General features: G+C 41.1%; 1 protein-coding gene across 1 annotated transcript in view; it reads right to left on the minus strand.

Annotated features, from left to right (window-relative positions):
* Positions 1–20022, minus strand: part of RTN4R (reticulon 4 receptor) — a 179801-nt gene that overhangs the window by 46293 nt on the left and 113486 nt on the right. Inside the window, exon 2 of the mRNA XM_069964091.1 lies at positions 11134–11260. Coding sequence (XP_069820192.1) covers positions 11134–11140 — 7 coding nt within the window. The 5' untranslated portion in view covers positions 11141–11260. The remainder of the gene's footprint in view (positions 1–11133; positions 11261–20022) is intronic.

Raw genomic sequence — 20022 nt, forward strand, 5'->3', positions numbered from 1 at the left:
AAGCAAAAAGGTAGGAGAGTAGGGGTTGTTTGTAGGGGAGGGGGGCCATACAGGTTTTTTTTTTGGGGGGGAGGAGATAATTCCTAGTAAGAGCACTGTCGCTGCGGCTTACACATTCCCATAGACAGCACAGGAGCGCTTGGCTGTGTTGAACGCTACTGTGTATGGGGAGGACGGGCGTTTGGCGGGAGAATGACCGTGTGGCCATCAGTTATTGAAGAGGTTTGGCCACCCTTACATATCTTATTTGTTTAGAGTATGTTCACACTGAGGAATAGATGAGGAATTCAAGAGGAAAGTTTTCTGCTTAAAATTTCCTCTTCTTCAGCTCTGGCGGAATTGGCACGAAACTGGTGCGGAATTTGAGCGGAAATTGGAAATTCATGACTTCTATGGGTTTTCTGTAGCGAAAAGCATAAAGCACATGAACACAATGGGATATTGTTCTGTAAATATTTTACAGATGTAATTTCAATCAGAATATGCACACAGATTCAGCTTGAAATTCTTTGCCTATTTTTCAGTGTGAACATACTCCTTACAATGGAATCCATTCTTCGGATGCAAAAAGAAAAAAAAAAAGCTATTCAGTTATTTCCTTTAGGTTTGTAGTTTCCTTGGTTTTACTGTTATTTCCTTAAAGAAAAAAAAACAAACCCTCAACATAGCATACTAGACAAAAGCAGTACCTGAAAGTATTTAGGAATGATGACTAAGCTTTGTGTACAAGAACAAATAGTGTGTTATCTTCAGACAGCATTGTGCTGCATTATAAATTAGAGTGCCTCTTAACCTCCTATGTGATGATTCTTTATTTTGCATCTGTGCTCTTCTAAACCTCTCTGCAGAGGGAGTATGTCAAGCTCCAGTTTCCCACAAGAATCACGAGTAAAATAGAGAACTAGTCTCAGATCGATAGAAAGTTCTACACGGTTTGACAGGGGCAAAGAAATTTATGGCTGCCTATATAACTGACTATTTTGAGCTACAAATAATGTCACCCTGTATTCTGTGTTGACCGGTGATCTAAAATGCCAGTATATCTTTTTAAAGTAAATGTACCGCCGGTATATCTCTTTTCTGATATTTACATGGAAAGAGCGGCGTTGTTGAGGGGATGCTAGTCCCGCAATCCAATTTTTTCCCGGGAAGCGGCAGGGGGTGGAGCACTGGAGGGGGGCCGCACCCCAGTGGGAGGAACCCCCCTCTTGAATCAATGCAGCTGCGTCATAGAGGGGCGGGGATTTCCTTCCACTGGGGGCGGGTCATCCCGTTTCAAGTGCTTCATTCCTGGCTGGTGCCCATGAATACAACGGCATCATACATGGGAACCAGGCCGCGGTTTTAAAAAAAGGCGATGTACTGATGGTACATTCGTTTTAACTTACAGACTTTGTTGGGTGCTTAAACTGTCAAAAAAGTACTGTATAAGTTAGAAGTAAAGTAGTCAGTAGTATGATATAAAAGAAGACAGATTACAAGGCGGATATGTAAAAAGTATTCACAACTGCTACAGTTACGATTTTAAAGAGCCACAAAAAGAAAAAAAAACATTAAAACTATAGGTTTTCTAAAAATTAAAAAGAATCTATACTCACCTGGCCCAATTCCATGCCACTGCTGTCTAATAGCTCCTGGTCTCCAATGCTCTCCACTGGTTCCTATGATGAATGGGCTTCACAGTAACTGCATGATCAGCCAATCACTGAAGTAGGGTAACCGCTGATCATAAGATCCAAGAAATAACATTATCTGTCACATGCCTAACAGCAGGTGACACCATGCCCAAAAATATAGAGTGATAAAGTCGTCTTAAAGCAGAAGTCTGGCGAAAGTGTTTTATGAAAGTATTGTATTGCTTCCCAAAGTTATACAAATCCCCAATATACACCTATTACTGGAAATGCTTATAAAGTGTTTTTTTCCCCGCACTTACTACTGCATCAAGGCTTCACTTCCTGGATAAAATGGTGATGTCACTTTCTGGATAAAATGGTGATGTCACAACCCGACTCCTAGAGCTGTGCGGGCTGTGGCTGCTGGAGAGGATGATAGCAGAGGGACGCTCAGTGTCCCTCCAGTGCCCTGTGTCCCTCAGTGTCCCCCTACCCCCCTGCCTCTCCAGCAGCCACAGCCTGCACAGCTCTGGGAGTCGGGTCGTGACATCACCATGTTATCCAGGAAGTGACATCATCATGTTATTCAGGAAGTGACATCACCATTTTATCCAGGAAGTGAAGCCTTGATGCAGTAAGTGCAGGGAAAAAAACTCTTTATAAGCATTTCCCGTAATAAGTGTATATTGGTGATTTGTATAACTTTTGGGGGGGGCAATACAACACTTTAATAAAATACAACACTAAAATAAAAATTTTTTTCGCCGAACTTCATCTTTTACCCTTAGAGGACCCGGCCAATTTCAATTTTAGCATTTTCGTTTTTTCCTCCTTGTGTTTAAAAGGCCAAAGCACTTGCATTTTTTCACCTAGAAACCACATGAGCCCTTATTTTTTGCGTCACTAATTGTACTTTGCAATGACAGGATGAATTTTTGCATAAAGTACACTGCGAAACCAGAAAAAAATTCAAAGTGTGGTGAAATTGAAAAAAAAAAACGCATTTCTTTTATTTGGGGGGTTTGTCTTTTTACTCCGTTCACCCTGGGGTAAAACTGACTTGTTACATATGTTCCTCAAGTCGTTACGATTAAAATGATATATAACATGTATAACTTTTCTTGTATCTGATGGCCTGTAAAAAATTCAAACCATTGTTAACAAATATATGTCACTTAAAATCGCTCCATTTCCAGGCCTATAGCGCTTTTATCCTTTGGTCTATGGGGCTGTATGAGGTGTCATTTTTTGCGCCATGATGTGTTCTTTTTATCGGTACCTTGATTGCGCATATGCGACTTTTTGATCGCTTTTTATTACAATTTTTCTGGATTTGATGCGACCAAAAATGCACAATTTTGCACTTTGGGATTTTTTTGCACTTACGCCATTTACCGTGCGAGATCAGGAATGTGATAAATTAATAGTTCGGGTGATTACGGACGCGGCGATAGCAAACATGTTTATTTATTTATTTATGCGGCACCTGGGATCGCGGCGGTTCAGAGCATGGCCGCTGCGCGGCCCCACTCTGAGCGCGGGGGGGGGGCCCTGGACGTACGAGTACGTCCAGGGTCGTCTAAGGGTTAACATAGCTTCCTGGCACAATTGTTGCGTCAAGGATCATGTTAATCCTGGCTACATCTGTACATGGAATGATGTGTGGCCGGCGGCCGATGATGTTTAAATTTGATAAAGGACAACAATCAGCCGATGTCTTTCAGTCCGAATCGGTCTGATTGGGCAGATAATCGCTCCATGTAATAGGACCCTGAGTAAGGTATTCTACTACACCAAAATGTAGATAAAATTACAAGTAGAAACATCACACTAATTCGCATTCTGTATTATAGAGTCTTTCAGTATTAATCTAAGAATAATGAAAACATAATTTGAAAATTATAGCTTTACAGCAAATTTGATTCACAGACACACAATGTTTGCATGCAAAAATTTTTCAAAAGCCTCAGGATAAAAATAATTAAGTTCTCATAGTTTTTGTCATCGTACTGACAAATAATAATTGCTCACTTATAATTATAGTTTTATAAATCTGATAGAAATAAAATCGTGCTGCGCTGACACAGCTTCCTACCCTAGTCATCTGTTATATATCTCCCTCTCCCCACAGTAGAACTTTCTGACGTAATCTTTAGTGATTTACTGTAACTGTATCAGATCATCTGGTACTGAGTGGGCGAACGTAAAGCTAAAATGGGTGGCCACATATTTCCCAAAATACCTTACAGATCTGGTCACGACATACTGACTCAAAATAGCAATTGCTGCAATGGCAGTGTACGAGAATAAGAATAGTACAGTAAAATAATCTGTAAAAATTCAGCACTATAGTATTAAAGGCATTAGAAATAAAATGGGAGATAGATAAATAGATCGTTTGTTCCCCTAAAAATTAAATTTTAAATTTTAAACTTTAGAGAAACTTTTTAGCAATATAATAAAATAATTGTTGAAAATAAGAACCTAAATCCCTTAACGACCAAGGTCATTCGTTGCATATCCGGGTCAAATTAATATTCCTCCCTGCCCTCTAAGAGCCTTAGCACTTTTATTTTTCCACCTACAGGACTGGTTGTGGTGTAATTTTTTGTGCCATGATCTCTGTTTTTAATTTTTATCTATCTAGTTTTTATTGGTATCACATTGGTGTAAAAGAAAAATTTGCATTGCTTTTTTTTATAATTTTATGTTTGATATATAATAAAAAAAAAATTTTTTAACGTTTTTATGACGTTCACCGCGCGGGAACAATAATGTTATATTTTAATAGGGAGGACAATTCGACACACTAATATATGTATATTTATTTATTTTTACATATTTTTATTATTATAATGGGCACCAAGGTATATTAAACTTTTATTGGGGGGTTTATTAGGGTTTTTTTTTTTAAACTTTTTTTTACACTTTTTTGTACACTTTTATTTCACAGTTTAACATGCATATCATATACTGATCCATGTAATGCCATAGCATAGATCAGTACTATTGGCGATCTGTACATATAGTCTGTCTGAGAGCAGACTCTATCTACAGATGGAGGTAGGTGTCTTAACCCAGCCCATTGATACAAGTGATCGGGACCTCAGTTAATGACGGGTGCTTAACCTGTCACTGACTTCCTGTCAGCTGCATGTCATTAACACGTTAAACGCCACGCTCACTATAGATCACTAATGACAGGCAGCTGTTGGATTGCAGCTGCCTGTCATTATCCTCGTCTCCGGACACACTGATGTGTGCGGGACCACTCACACTGTAACGGTCCCGCACATATCTAAGGCTCCTTACTTTCAAGAACGTATATATAAAAGTGTTGTGGATGGGAAGGGGTTAAAATGTTTGCTATTATATAATGTCTACTGGTTTTGTTTTGCATAGTCCTGTTTAGACCATTTTTCCCCCCAAGGCCAATGCTGTGGCAACAATGACTTAATTTAAAAATAAATGTTATTCCATCATTACCTTGAAAAATAAAAACACTCAATCTGGAAAATAACTTTGAAAGTTTATTTTATTGCAGTGGCAAAAACTGTAAAGTAATATGATGAAAAAGTCTCCTATAAAGTTCACCACAGGAAATTTATTTGATCTTCCAAGTTCAAATTTAAGATTTCTCATATCATTGTAAGATATAGAGAAAATATGGGGATGACTTTGGGATGTCTCCTAGATATTCATGAGCAGAAAACTCCACCGGCTGCTCATTGGCAGTTATTTATCCATGCTGTGTATAGGCACTTAACTGTCAATTAGCAGCTGAAGGGCGGGAGAGGGGTGTGGCATGAATCCTATTCTCCTGCATATTAGGAGAATGGCTGAACAGTATGATGTAAGTAATACACCGATCTGTTCAGAATTTATGTCCCTAGCTTATACTGCCCTTATTTAAGGCAGCACAAACCTTGTGACAGATTCCCTTTTAAGAAAGCGGCTATTTTAATCATTTTCTTCTTGCTTTATCATCTATCAAAGTGACATCGCTGCTCTAAAACTGTATAATATTCCAAAATAATATTTATAATGTTATAAACAGCTTAAAATATCATACAAGCTGAAGTATATAATAAAAATAACTTTTTTCATTAGTAAGAAATGTAGTTAATTTGGGGCATTTGAGAAGTAGTGATAAAGGAATATACAATATTGTCATTAATTATGTTACCAGGATATTAGTATTGATCCCTCAAATCCTAAGTAGCTTTTCTGAGAAGTACAAATAGAGTCAGGTTGCCAGACTGAACGATTCAGTGGAAGAAAAGGCGTGTTTTCATTTCTATTTTATTTTGCCCATCGTGTGACATCTGTAGTCAATGTAATCAGTAGTTTGGCTAAGTTGATGAAGCCATTACACATATTGACTTCAAACAGTCTGGCATTGAGGTCTGCATCTGCCACTTTGATCCAATTGCTGCCTTTTTGCATCCATTTATGTTTTTCCCTTAAGATAATTTGGATGGGAGCTGCATCTGCATGCCAACTATTCTACATTAGGAGCTTTTAGAGAGAGAGTAAATTATAACAAACGCATTGGGGGTGTGGAGCCATCAAATGGTCTCCTCGATTTTAAATAAAACATCAAACTGTGCTCAAGAAAATTGAGCATGTTTTTTTTCCTTTATGCTTAAAATGTCAGAATAATTCTTCCTGCGGAGCAAAAATCGTGAACATTATAAATCTTTCATGCAGGGTGAAATTTAAAATTAGGGGGGGGGGGGGGGGGGGGGAGAAAAACAACTGGTTTAACACTTATTTTGATTAGAGTGATGAAAACCATATGAAAACCATGTTTTTTTTATACTGTAAGTCAAAGGAAAAACGTCTACACAAATGCATCAATTTTTTACATTAAATGGACTGTAAAAACGCAAATAAAGCCAATACCAAGTGTGAATCATGGCGAGAAAGGAGGTATAAAAGGCAAATAACTTTCCCTCATTCTTGAATCTACTCCTCGTTTTAGATTCAAATCTCAAAACTGGTACAAAACCTGAATTATTTATTTTTGTGTTTTACTTTTACTTTAACTTTTTTTTCCACTCTCCCTCTGATGGACTTAACTGTGTCATTAGCTGATGGCAGGTATAGTACACTTCAGTACTGATCAGTAATGCAGTGCATTATGCCTGTCAGTGTTTTACTGACAGGCAAAGCTGATCGGACTCTGCCTGAGGACAAAGTCTTATCCGCTGCCATAGCCAGGACAAGGGAGGCCTCGGTGAGTCCTCCGGTAGCCCTGGCTACCATCGAGACTCTGTGATCACTTCTCAGAGCCCTGATGGTAAAAAGAGGGAGATTTCTGTTACCCCCTATAAATCTAGCGGTCCCGCTGACCGCAGGATCTATAGGGTTAAGTGTCAGCATAGAGTTAACTGACAACCGGGATCTGCCGCAGATGGCACAGGCACAGCTTCTGTTCCCATGACATCCATTGCACAGCGTCGGACATAGGCTGCAGTGATGTTTATGGCATGGTCACATGGCATGGTTTATGGCATGGTCGCATGCTGCTTCATGCTCGGCCATTGTATGGACAGGATCACCATTCAGCATGCAGAGCATACATAGCATTGCTGTATACTATAGCATAGCCATCTGCACTATTGTGTCCATTAAATACAGTACATTCTGCATTGCATTTTTTTTGTCAATGGGAATAAGAATCTTATGTATTGTCAGGAACTTACCTTGTCCGGATCCAGCGGCGTCTTCCTCTAGCTCGGCTCCGGCTGACGGCTCAGGAGCGCGCCGCTGCTCCGCCCGCCGGAGCCGAGTGACGTCACGGAGACCCGACGGCGTCCCTAGCAACCGGGGACGCCGTGGTGTCACGTGATCGTCAGCCGGCCGGCTCGCAGCTGAAGTGTCTTGCACTCAGGCTGAGTGACAGGTCGCCCGGCCGCTCAGCCTGCAGTGCACCAGCTGCAGTGAGACTGGACTCAGGAGGCCGGACCAATCAGCCTTTGGTCCGGGCTCCTGGTCCAGTATAAAATGTTTGTATTGCCAGCAGGGTATCGCTGGCTATTAGTTCGTCTAGTCCCAGCTCCCCTGCTCCGTCCCAGCGTTCCCTTTCCTATATCCCTTTCTGCTTGTCTTCTCGTGTTCTTGACCCTCCGCCTGACCTGTGACTATTCTTTGCCTGCCGATTCTGTACTGCGTTGCCCGTGTGGTTTGATCTGGCTGTGTTTACTACTCTCTATTGTGTTTTGTCCGTCTGTCGTGTTTTGTGTTCCACGTATTCAGTACAGGGAACGTCTTCGTGGTTGTCCGCGACCGCCTAGGGTCGACTGAGGCAATTAGGCAGGGACAGTGGGTGGGATTAGATCAGGGCCCACTGTCTGGTTGTGTTTGCCGTTGCTGACATGTATGATGTATTTTTAATGTATGTCTTTTTATCCTTTTGTGTGCATTAAAGTGACTCTGTACCCACAATCTGTCCCCCCCCCCAAACCACTTGTACCTTCGGATAGCTGCTTTTAATCTAAGATCTGTCCTGGGGTCCGTTCGGCAGGTGATGCAGTTATTGTTTTAAAAATGACTTTTAATCCTGCAGTGCTGTGTCTAACGGCCGGGGCTTACATTAGTATATGCATTAGGCTGGCACCACCTCTCTGTCCTTCTTCCTCACCCTCCTCATCATTAGGAATGCTCCAGGCAGATTTCTTCCTATTCCCCTTCTGTGTGTATAATGAACATGGGCTGGATCGTTAAGACACCTGTGCAAAGCTCAAACAGCAGTTAATGTTCCTGGATCATTCCTAATGCTGAGGAGCATACAAAATGTAAGCCCCAGCCGTTAGACACAGCGCTGTAGGATTAAAAGTTGTTTTTAGGACAATAACTGCATCACCTGCCAAACGGACCCCAGGACAGATCTTGGATTAAAAGCAGCTATCCGAAGGTACAAGCGGTTTGTCAGATTGTGGGTACAGAGTCACTTTAAATGTAAACGCAGAGCAGTGTGAACTCAGCCTTATACAAAAAATTATATCCAGCTCAGACTATGTGAAATATTCTACCAAAGTTCATCTGACTAAAGCAAATTAGTTCCTTCAGTCAAATACTGTGAATCCTCCTAAGCTGGAAATAAATTATATATACAATGTAGTTTGACCATATCAAACAGTCATTTCAGGATATCAAAAAATCAATGAATCCCTGAACAACAAAAATCATTCAGTCTCCAGATGCTCTAATAACTTGAAATCCAATTGCTTTTGAGATTTTGTAGAATACAAATGATTTGCAACATACTGCAATTTTCTAATGAGAGTTCAGTAGATGGCACTGCTGAAAGAAATCAGGTTATATCCCGTTTTTTTCAAAACACACATGTACTAAAACTGGCATAAAACATGTCAGTCTAATTAAAGGAGAAGTCCGGTGCCCAATATTTTTTTCATAAGAGCTGGGGAGGAGGTGGCTTAAAGCGAATGTACCATCAGGTACATTGCTTCAAGTGTTGCACATGAATAGAACTGCACCAGTGCGGGGAAGCAGGTGCAGCGCTCCTTTTTAAAAAAAAAAAAAAAAAAAATCGGGTCCCGTGCACAGCACCAGTCTATTATCGAACACTGGCCCCAAGTGTGACTTAACCCCCTCCCCTCTGTGACTGGATGAGTAGGCTGGCACGTCAAGACCCAGGTCCCTGCTCAGACCAGGAAGCGGCCAGGGGACTTGGAAGCAGAGGGGGGACAGCGGACCCCAGCACTAGACCCGGAGAGGCAGGTTCATGTTGTTTGGTTCAGCCACCTTCTCCCAGTTTTTTTTTTTTTTAATAATCTCCTTTAAATTAAATATTTAAAGGGATTATTAACTAGGCACCAAAATATAAACCCATGCCTCAACACTATATCTCATTAGATACTGTACTAATTTATTTTGGCAAGCAATGCTCTTGAAAACTGGTTCTTCTCACTTCAACAAGAATGAACGTCCCTGAGCCCGAATCCGCCTAACCATAGAATGGAGTCTATGGGAGCGGCAGAAATTCAAATGGGAGCGCGGGGTTGGGGGCTGGGAATCTGTGGGGAATTCTCTGTGAAAAGTCCGTACTGTGGACATACCGTTTACAGGGAGGATGGCTGGCATCTGTCCCGTGCTCTGGTTTGATGCAAACCATCATCTTGGGTGGCATCTGTACTAAAGTGACACCAGCCATCTTTGATGTATTACCCCCTAGACAAAACAAGCAGTAGTAAAGTCGACATAGTAATGTAATGTACATAGTAATGAAGGCCCCTTCAAGGTGTGGCTTACTTGATGGAAGAATCAAAAAAGCCAATCTGTTTAACAGATTAGTGAGATGTTAAATCAGAATGGCCCATAAGTTGAAATATATCCCTTGTAAAACTGCTGTGGCAGCTACAGCTAGTGGGTGGTACACCGGTAAAGCTACATGTCATCACAGCACCTTACTTCTGTAATTCTTCCCGATGTGGATAAGTAGGGAGACATTGTCTTGACAGACCAGGATATGCAAAAGTACAATGACAGTTCTGTACTCTTTGACATCTGTAAAATTCCAGCTGAAGGGCAACCCCCCCCCCCTTTCTAATAAAATGTCTAGGCCTTTGAACGGCCTTTTCTAGTAAAATATCTAGGGCTTGACCTTAAATTCTAACCCATGGAATGATACCTTTTGGGCATCCCCTCCAATCAGAATTGCTATATGATACATGAATACGTTAAAGTAAATTGCAAAACTCTGAAAAGACACTAAGACCCAAATTTAGGCTATGTTCACACTACGTAAAACTACGGCCGTAGTTCTCGCCGCAGAACTACAGCCTTAGTTTTGAGCGGTGGAACATAGCCTTATTTTCAATGGGATCCTGGCCGGAGTGTACACACATTGTATACGCTCCGGCCGGGATCCCATGCGGCGCCGGAAAAAACTGACATGTCAGTTTTCTGCGGTCGGAATTCAGTGAATTCCGGCCGCAGAAAGACCTGTTAGTTCACACAGTGAAGCGAGCGGCTCCGGCCGCTTGCTTCACTGTGTGCTATGGGAAGGTCTGATGTGGGCGCGCTGATGCACCCCCATCAGAGCTCCGTGGCCAGAAAGGTCACCCAGCCGGTAATTAAGTCATAGAACGGCCGGGTGTTCACGTAGCCTTAGACTATGTGCAAAAAAACCCATCTGGAATTTATTTGTTGCTACCAAATTGTTATCAAAGAAGCAAGATGAAATGATTTTTTAACAGTTTATGCATTACAAATTACTCCTTTACTTATCACTATTGTAACTGTTGGAAATTGGGGCATATACTGTTACAAATGGCCTATTATTATACTTAGCCTAGTATTTTATCTGTGCCTGTTTGTTAAAAATGATTTCTGAAAAATATGAGATTCCACGATTTGGGCTACAATTCTGGTTGTATTACATTTCATAGTAAGTTTAACAGTATTATACAGTATAGTTTATTACTTGTTAATACATAACATTGTACGTCTTTTGTTCGATGCTTCACTCATCAGATTGTCCATATATTACCTTGCATGTTTAGAACTTAAAATCTTTCATTTTCTTTGAATTCTCTCTTGAACCGTAGAAGAGCTGTTCTTCATTCCCACGAGTCCAAGCAATTAGAAGGAATGGGTAGATCAATCATTGGCTATGCCTACAAAAGAGGAAATATTCTTACTAAGTAATAAACCAGGGAAAGGATTGACACGTTACATATGAAGCCTTATACAGTGGTGCCTTGGATTACGAGCATAATTCATTCCGGGACGGTGCTTGTAATCCAAATCCACTCTTAAACCAAAGCAAATTTTACCATAAGAAATCATTGAAATACAGTCAATTGGTTCCGTACCCGAAAAATATTGATTTTTAAAAATTATGAATAACATGTAAAAGAAATTAAGCAAACACTTAGAAACAGATGAATATGTTATATTATAAGTTACTGTACACTATAACAATCAGCATGTGAAGTATAATGTATAGTAACTGTATGAACCTGAAGAGGCAGCAGAAGTTTGTATATACAGGAACTACAGATCCCTATAATGCAGTAGCGTAGTACAACAGGCTAGAATAGAAAAACAGGGCTGCTGTCAGAGGTCTGTGTGGTCACATGACAGCAATGGGGGAAGGACGTGCGGATCTCCTGCTCTGCCGATGTCCCAACCTGGTTGATGGACAGCCCGCTCAGCCAGTCAGAGTCGGCTGTGACGGGCATGTTCCTCTGACTTGTGACGTCATCACAACTTGGGGGAAAATGTCTTCCAGCGGGGGTCCCGGTGCATTGCGGACACGGGGAGAAATAAGGAATGCTTCATTGTTATGTTCTCCCCTGCCCCTGCCGTCTGTCAAATATTGAAAATGCCCAGACTTCTCCTTTAACCATTCTTCTGTACTTTTGTATGCTTGCTTCGGGTCATTAACCTGCTGGAGGACCATTTTGTTTGTTTTCTTACACCTGGAAGCACTTTTTCAAAATGCTTTTATAATTTTCTGAATTCATTGTTTCTGTAGGTTTGTCCATGTAATGGGCTCATCTATCGGTGTGTGTTTTGAAGTTTGTCTTTCTAAGGGTATGTGCACACTGAGGAAAAGGCGAGGAATTCAGCTTGAAATTCAGCTTGAAATTCCTCCCGTAAAATATGTACAGAGCAAAGTCCCATTGTGTTCAATGGGTTTTCTGCTCTGTTGTTCACACTGCAGAATTTACGAGCAGAATTTTCTGCTGTAGATCTGCTAGAGGAATCCTATAGTAGTCAATGGGGGGCTTAAATTCTGCTTGAATTCTGCCTAAAAACTTTCAGCTACAATTCCTCGAGAATTGCTCAGTGTGCACATACCCTAACTTATCAAGCAATAGCTAAGTGTGCATTGTACTCTGGAGTTTGGTTAGTTATTAATGCTGCTCTGGCTTTAAAGGGAAAAATGTTTTTATATATAAAAAAAAAAATTTTAAATAGATTTTTATTTTTACTATCTATATTATAACCTAAAGGAGAAATCCTTTAAATTTGTTAGCAGGCAGAGACAGGGGGAACATAATACACAATCATATGCCGAAGAGATACAGCTACCGGCACTACTGAGGTTTAGGCAGATGAATTTCCTTAGTGTGGATTTTTCCAGTAATATGAGTTAGTATAAAAATACGGGGTGCTCACTTCTACCAGATATGCAATATTGCGAAATAGGTATCCATACAAAAAGAGAAAAATGTACAGGGCACTCACCGATAAAAAAACGTATTCTTTATTCATTTCTTTCTTAAAAAACGCCATAGCAGGACAAGCAGGAGAGCAGACGCCTAATCCTTTTAATCAGCGTGGCAGCGTCTTATTTTGTATGGATAATACACAATCACTACCTCTCTCCCTGTGCCTCTGCATCTCCACGTCACACGTCACAGGCCGATGTCGTCATGACTCAGGGGAAAATATCCGACCAGGCTGATAGATTGCCCCATCAGCCAATCAGTCACTTCAGCAGTGTCCCACCCCAGTCATTGACTGGCTGATTGGGCAGCCCATCAACCCAGTCATGACTTTCTAGCTGAAGGAGATCACGGAGCCTGACGGGAGTCCAGGAATGGTAAGCAAGCGCTTGGGAGAGGACGTAGTGATTGTTTCTTATGTTCTTTCTGCCCCTGCCAGCTGACAAATTTTAAAAATCACTGAACTCCTCCCTTAAAAATATAATATTATATAAATGAGAAGATTTGGCACCAATAGATAGATATCACCAGTATAAGGGGATATCTAGCAGCTCCCTGTGGAATGACCTCTTCAAAAGTCACAGAGTACACTCAGTAATATTATACATTCATGTCAATGGAACAGGTCCCGTCTATTATCATTTATGCCCATGAGGCTTGCTGTAAAAAATATCACTAAACACCATTTAAAATGGCTAAGGCAAGATGGCAGCTCCCACAACAATGTCTAAAAAATAAAATGAAAAATACAATCAGAAAATAGAAACATTAGAAAAAAGAAAATTTCAGTATCTGGCTCTATTCAGTTAAAGAAAATCTATGCAATTCATGCCCTTTAACTCCAAGCTATTGATGTTTGTTTTTTGCACTTTCTACTCAACCTTTTATTTGAACCCTTCTCTCTATGTAGACCTGAACTTTATATTCCAATCTGAACTCTGTGTAAGGATTCTGAACCTATTCTCTATACATTGGACCTGAACCCTGTATTGTTTTCTAATTTTTCATTTTACTATCTATATTATAAATGAATACTGAAATCTGGTAGTTTTCATTCTCATCACTGAGCCTAAGCCAATATATATATATATATTTATTTATTTATTTTAAATACCTTTCTTTAGGTGGGAGGTCCTGCTTGTCATTTGCCCATACAGCCCTTTTTGCTTAGTGTGTGGAGTATTGTACAGGGTGAGACTGTGTTCATACAACTTTAATAAAAAATAAAATAACGACCGCTAAATTTAGTTAACATAACAGACGTTATTTACTGATTTCAATGATTCCTATTGAAGTCAATGTAAATAACGACTGTTGGGTCACAATGTATAGAATAACAGCCATTATTTGCAGCCATCAAATTAATGTTCATGCCATTTTTTTCGTGCCTGTTATTTTACTAATAATAGCCCTTATTTTCAGTTGTTCACACATTGATTTTTTTTTTCTTTGGCCATCATTAACCTAAATTCTAATTAAATCATTAGCGGACACAACCAAAAGCATAAAACCACGGCCAGTATTGCAATAATGACCCAAAGGCCATTCCAAACTGCCAACTTACATGGGGTTCTCTCCTATTTCCACCATATCCTCTTGATAACATTTTAAACTGTTGAAAAACGATGGCCGTTTTTCATAACAACGGACATCATTATGCAAATAACATCCGTTATTTCAAAAAAAAATTTTAATAAAATTGAAAAAAATGTATTAAAAAAATTAAAGTGCCTCTGTACCCACAATCTGCCTCCCGCTCGTACTGTCAGATAGCTGCTTTTAATCCAAAATCTGTCCTGGGGTCCGTTTGGCAGGTGATGGAGTTATTGTCCTTAAAAACAACTTTTAAACTTGCAGCCCTGTGTCAAATCAGCGTGGCCTAGAGTGTCTGTGCCCTAGGCTTGCACCACCTCTCTTTCTCACCTCCCTGCCCTCCTCATCATTAGGAATGCCCCAGGCAGGATTTCTCCTAATCACCACTTGTCTGAACACTGCACATAGGCCTTAAAGATCCAGCACATGTGCAGTGCTCACACAAGTGATGATTAGGATGATTCCTAATGGGGAAGAGGGACGGAGGGATGTTGCAGGCCTAGGGCTTAGACACTCTATGCCACACCAATTTGACACAGGGCTGCAAGTTTAAAAGTTGTTTTGTAGGACAATAACTGCATCACCTGCCAAACGGGCCCCAGGACAGATCTTGGATTGAAAGCAGCTATCTCACGGTACAAGCGGTTGGGGGGGACATTGTGGGTACAGAGTCGCTTTAAGGCTATGTTCCCACAATGTAAAAATAAGGGCAAATAATGTCTATTGTTGCAAAACAATGGCCCTTGTTAATGGTCACAACCTTTTTTTTTTAATGGAATGGTAAACTTAAAAGTCGGGTGAAAAATTTGGTAACATATATAGTTGACTGATAGTATATTAGGTTCATCTGTGTTTGGGTTTTCCCATTTCATGGTAATAACATATACCTGGCATCGAGTTAGTTTTGTTTTTCTGTTTTCCTATTATTTTATATTTGGATCTTAATCATCTACAGTCCTAACACATAGCTACATATGGCATGCACATTCAGTGTTTGCATACACTGTTATATAAATGCTTCACATACATGTTCTTTTACAGAGTTTGAATACATCTTGTGCCAGTTCCTTGCAGTGAATAATTTTGCAAGTCTAATTCATATTATGTAAATTGAAAAGTTCTTGTAATAACATAGATTTACCTTGCAGCTCTTGTAGACATCAATTTTCATTTACAATAATCAGGATATCAGTACACAGTACAGCGAGAAAGCTGCAAGTGTAATAAACAGCATTTACCACAAATATCTACATTCTTTTTTTTTTTATGCATCTATGTTTTTATCTAGTTTATAGTTGGCTCATATTCCTTTATACTGCTTGCAAGCACGATGTCCTGAATACATAATATGTACAATTATTGCAGAGGGAAATTACTTTTTTATTTTTTAATTATTTTGACACTCAACAGACAGCGAGGTAGATTTCCGGGCTTGATTAAAGGATTAATTTGAAGAGTTTACGATCCTAATTTGACGAGGCAGACTATCCACACGAGTCTCAGATTACAGTAAGTTATAATAGATTCTGATTTCACTTTTTCTGTGATAATAACACATATTTAAGCTTTAATCAACACATTACACAGTAAACGTACAGAATAGTACACGACTTTAATAGTACTTTGTACACAGTGCAAATATACCATACAGTATCTGAGCCAGACTTGGACTGGCACACCGGAGGACGGGAGGATGCTCCGGTGGGCCCCCAGCTTTAGAACCTGCACTAACACTGACTGACGTCTTTTCTCACTGGTTCTTCAGTGGTGGACCCACAGGATCATTTTTTCTGGTACCCAGATACCCCCGTCTGACTCTGATCTAAGCTATGTAATCATCACCAGTGCCATATTCTCCTTAAAGGGATTCTCCGATTAAAACTTACTCTTCAAGTTCCTCCAGATCGATCACCTTCCAGGCTTCTTTGTTTTGAATACAGCTGCGGGTTGGCCTGTGAGCTGCGACTCTATTTATTCTCTACAGAGGTCCTGGAGAAAGCCGAGTACAGCATTCAGGTCTTTTCGATAGCTTCATAGAGAATGAATAGAGCCGCGGGTCACATGCCGTCCCAAGGCTGTATACAAAGAAAAAGAAGCCAGGGGGCAATCTGGAGATTGCCAGGGGGTGTTGAGCTGAGACCCTATACAATCTTTTACTTGTCTCCTATCCTGTTTTTATCTTACGTTTTAATCGTAGAGCCCCTTTAATTCTTGTGGAAGGCTACTCTTGTTCTTTGGATGTTTCTCGTACTGTAACTGAAGTGGATAAAGTAAAGCTGCAAAATCCCGTTGATAAAAGTGATCTAATTTCTAAAAAAAGAAACCCCCTAAAAACCCAGGCCTTTTTGTCTAAATTTAGGCAACCCTTTTAAGGCTATGTTCACACAACGTTTTTTCAGCTCTGTCATTTTGAGTCTAAAATAACGGACGTCATTTAGCAGCCTTGCCTCCCCTTAGTGCAATGGCTGTTGTCTGTACATTATTCTAGTTTGGGGTTAGTTATTGTCCTTTGGGTGAGGCTTAATTAAAAAGTCCATTGAATTTAATAGTAAAAATGGAGAAAGAACGGTGACAAAAGAAAAACTGTGCATTGGATGTCCGTCTTCCCATTGCCAATGCAGCCAGTTAAATCATGCTATTTTTGGCATTGTGTGGACATAGCCTAACACTTATTATCCTTTTTAATCTGTCAGCTGTTCCAAACTGCGGACACTATTAAATGCTGTTAGAACAAGGGGAGACACATAGTACCTTTTAAATACTGTCCTGTACTGTGAAGCTCAATGGGTCCCATACACACAGTGGATCCGCTGCCTGCATGAGACCCGGCCCCTCTAACCCCTGCGCCGCCGCCGGCTGCCCGCAGCTTACAGCCCCGGCCCCCTTAAACCCCCGCACAGCCCCCACGTACAATTGCCGCCCCGGTCCCCCTGCATGCCCAATTGCTGCCCTGGCCCCCCCGCACGCCCGATCGCAGCCCCGCAGCCCCGGCCCTGAGCATACATCAACTGCTCGGGCTTGGAGCATCACACATTCACGATTGGCGGAGGGGGGGGGCTATCCGGCGATTGGGCGTGCGGGCCGGGGCTGTAAGCTGCGGGCGGCCGGCGGTGGTGCAGGGGTTAAAGGGGCCGGGTCCCGTGCGCTGCGTGTATGGGACCCATTGAGCTTCACAAGACAGGATCCGCAGCTGATTTTGCTGCATACTCGCAGCATGAAAATCTGCTGCGGATCCTGTAGGTGTGAACGTACTAAAAGTACTTAAAGTACTAAAAGTACTTTATTGGCATTGATATAAAAGGAACAGGGTGGCGGATACAACCACAGAAAAGACAACAACAGTTTTGCGCTAACTGCCCTTCATCAGGCTTCTTCTCTGATACTGGAGACCAGAGATGAGCGAATCTACAGTAGGAACTAAGCAAATTGCTTTGTTCCTACCGGCATTTTGTTCATCCGGCTGCAGGCTTTGAAGTCTGCGCTGCTCCGTGCCGCTCCTCCCCAGGTGCTGAAAAAAAAAGATGGATCCAGCCCTGGGAAACTTCTCACAGTCTCCCAGGATGGGATCCATCTTTTCCAGTACCTGGGGAGGAGCAGCAGAGTGGAGCCGACTTCAAAGCCCGCAGCCCGATGCGTAGAATTCAGATAGGAACAAAACAATTAACTTCGTTCCTACTGTAGATTTACTAATCTCTACTGGAGACTCCCATACATCGGGCAATACAAACATGACTTTCTGCTTTGGAGAACTGATTTTGTAAGATGCCTTTTGACTCGTCATTCATCTACATTGCATCTCCCCCAATAATAGCAGCTGTCATGCCTGTCTCCTGATATATAAATTGTAAAACCCGTCCCGAGAGATGCCCTGTTAGTGCTGACCAACTGCACTTGTGTTCATCTATCTCTGTGCCCTAATTTTTTGACACTGTTGTAGAGAAGCACTAAAAACTAAGCAGTAATAAAAAAAAAAAAAAATAAATAGATACATGCAGTAAACATATTGTGGTGCGGGATGTCAGGAATGATTATACACAGTGAACAAATACTCCACAGTCGGGGATGTAGTGTTAGGCTGCCACTTTCTTTAGATGATGAGCCGTATAGGCATGGCTCTTATTGTTAGAAGCGGATTAGCTCACAATGGCATTAAAGCTTTTGTTAATTACATTGTCATTTCTGAAGACTTTATAGGTGATTTTTATTACTGTTCTTCAACTAATTTTTAATTGCAGAGTTATTTTTTCTAAACACCACAAAAGTCCTGCGCTGCGGGTAGCCATTATTTGCTTCAGTGAGCAGCTAAGGGCTACTGGAGCGGATAGTCATTTACTGTATAAATCTGCTTTATGTGAATCAGAATTGCTGTCTTAGCAGGTTTAGCTGCCTTTTACCTGTGTGTCTACTTCATCTAAACAATTGAAGAATTAGGTGTAGTCCTAGATTATCAATTCACATATTTTTCTTTATCTATTGCATATTTTCTGTTACCAATTTTCATTTATTTTCTATTCTTTTGAGAATTACGGGCCTTTTATACTGGCGGATTATCGGGCAGGAAAGTTGCCAGAAGTACTCCTCCGGATGCTAATCGGTCCATGTGAAAGAGACAACGATCAACTGAGGATATGGAAAACTGCCGACCCTCGGCTGATCGCATCTTTAGGGCAGGCTTCAAAATGTATTGTTATAGGCCGCAAATCTCCCTGTGTAATAAGGGGATGTGAGGCCAATGGCAAAGCAAAACTGACAGCATGGATATGTATATATCCTTGCTGTCAATTTCATGTCTGTAGGCCGGGTTCACACAGCGTATGACACCAGCCGTTCTGTGACCAGGCCTTGTATCAGTGAAGTTCATGCCAGTCAATACTGCAGTACCGGCTGGATGAACTTCATTTCTGTGGAATTGTCATGCAGGCGCATTCGAGTGCGCCCGCATTCCAATTCACCATAGCACACAATGGAAAGTGCGTCCGGAGTCGCACTTTCCATTGTGTGAACTGACAGGTCTGTGACAGATCTGTGGGAGGATGTCACAACTCGGGGGAAAATGCCCATCCCGGCTGATGGACAGCTCGCTCAGCCAATTATTAACTGAAGCGGCATCCCACCCCAGTCACTGACTGGCTGAGCGGCCAGTCTATCAGCCGGGTTGTGACGTCAGCTTTGGTGGAGATCCTGGTGGGGGTCCAGGAGCTGCGATGCAGAGGCACGGGGAGAAGTGAGTTTGTACTGTTTGTTATTTCCCACCGTGCCTTGCCGTTTAAAAAAAAATCCTGAGGTTGCACTTTTCCTTTAATAATAATGATGATAATAATAATGATGATGATAATAATTATTTATGGCCGCTATTAAAAAAAGACTGCAGTTATTTTACATAAAAAAAAGACACTGTGGGAACATAGCCTTAGCAACTCTTTGTCTACGTTTATCTCCATTCCCCCATTATATCCTTTTCCACCATCTTTACAAAGCCACTCTCCTTCTTTAACGCTCCTTACCTCCCCGTAGGTTGCGGCGCTGATGTTTGATCATCATCACTAACATCTTTTCATGTATTGGAAGGCACTTTAGATAAAATCATCACATTGTTTCCCTAATAGGAT

Source organism: Dendropsophus ebraccatus, chromosome 3 (assembly GCF_027789765.1).
Source record: "Dendropsophus ebraccatus isolate aDenEbr1 chromosome 3, aDenEbr1.pat, whole genome shotgun sequence".
NCBI lineage: Eukaryota > Metazoa > Chordata > Amphibia > Anura > Hylidae > Dendropsophus > Dendropsophus ebraccatus.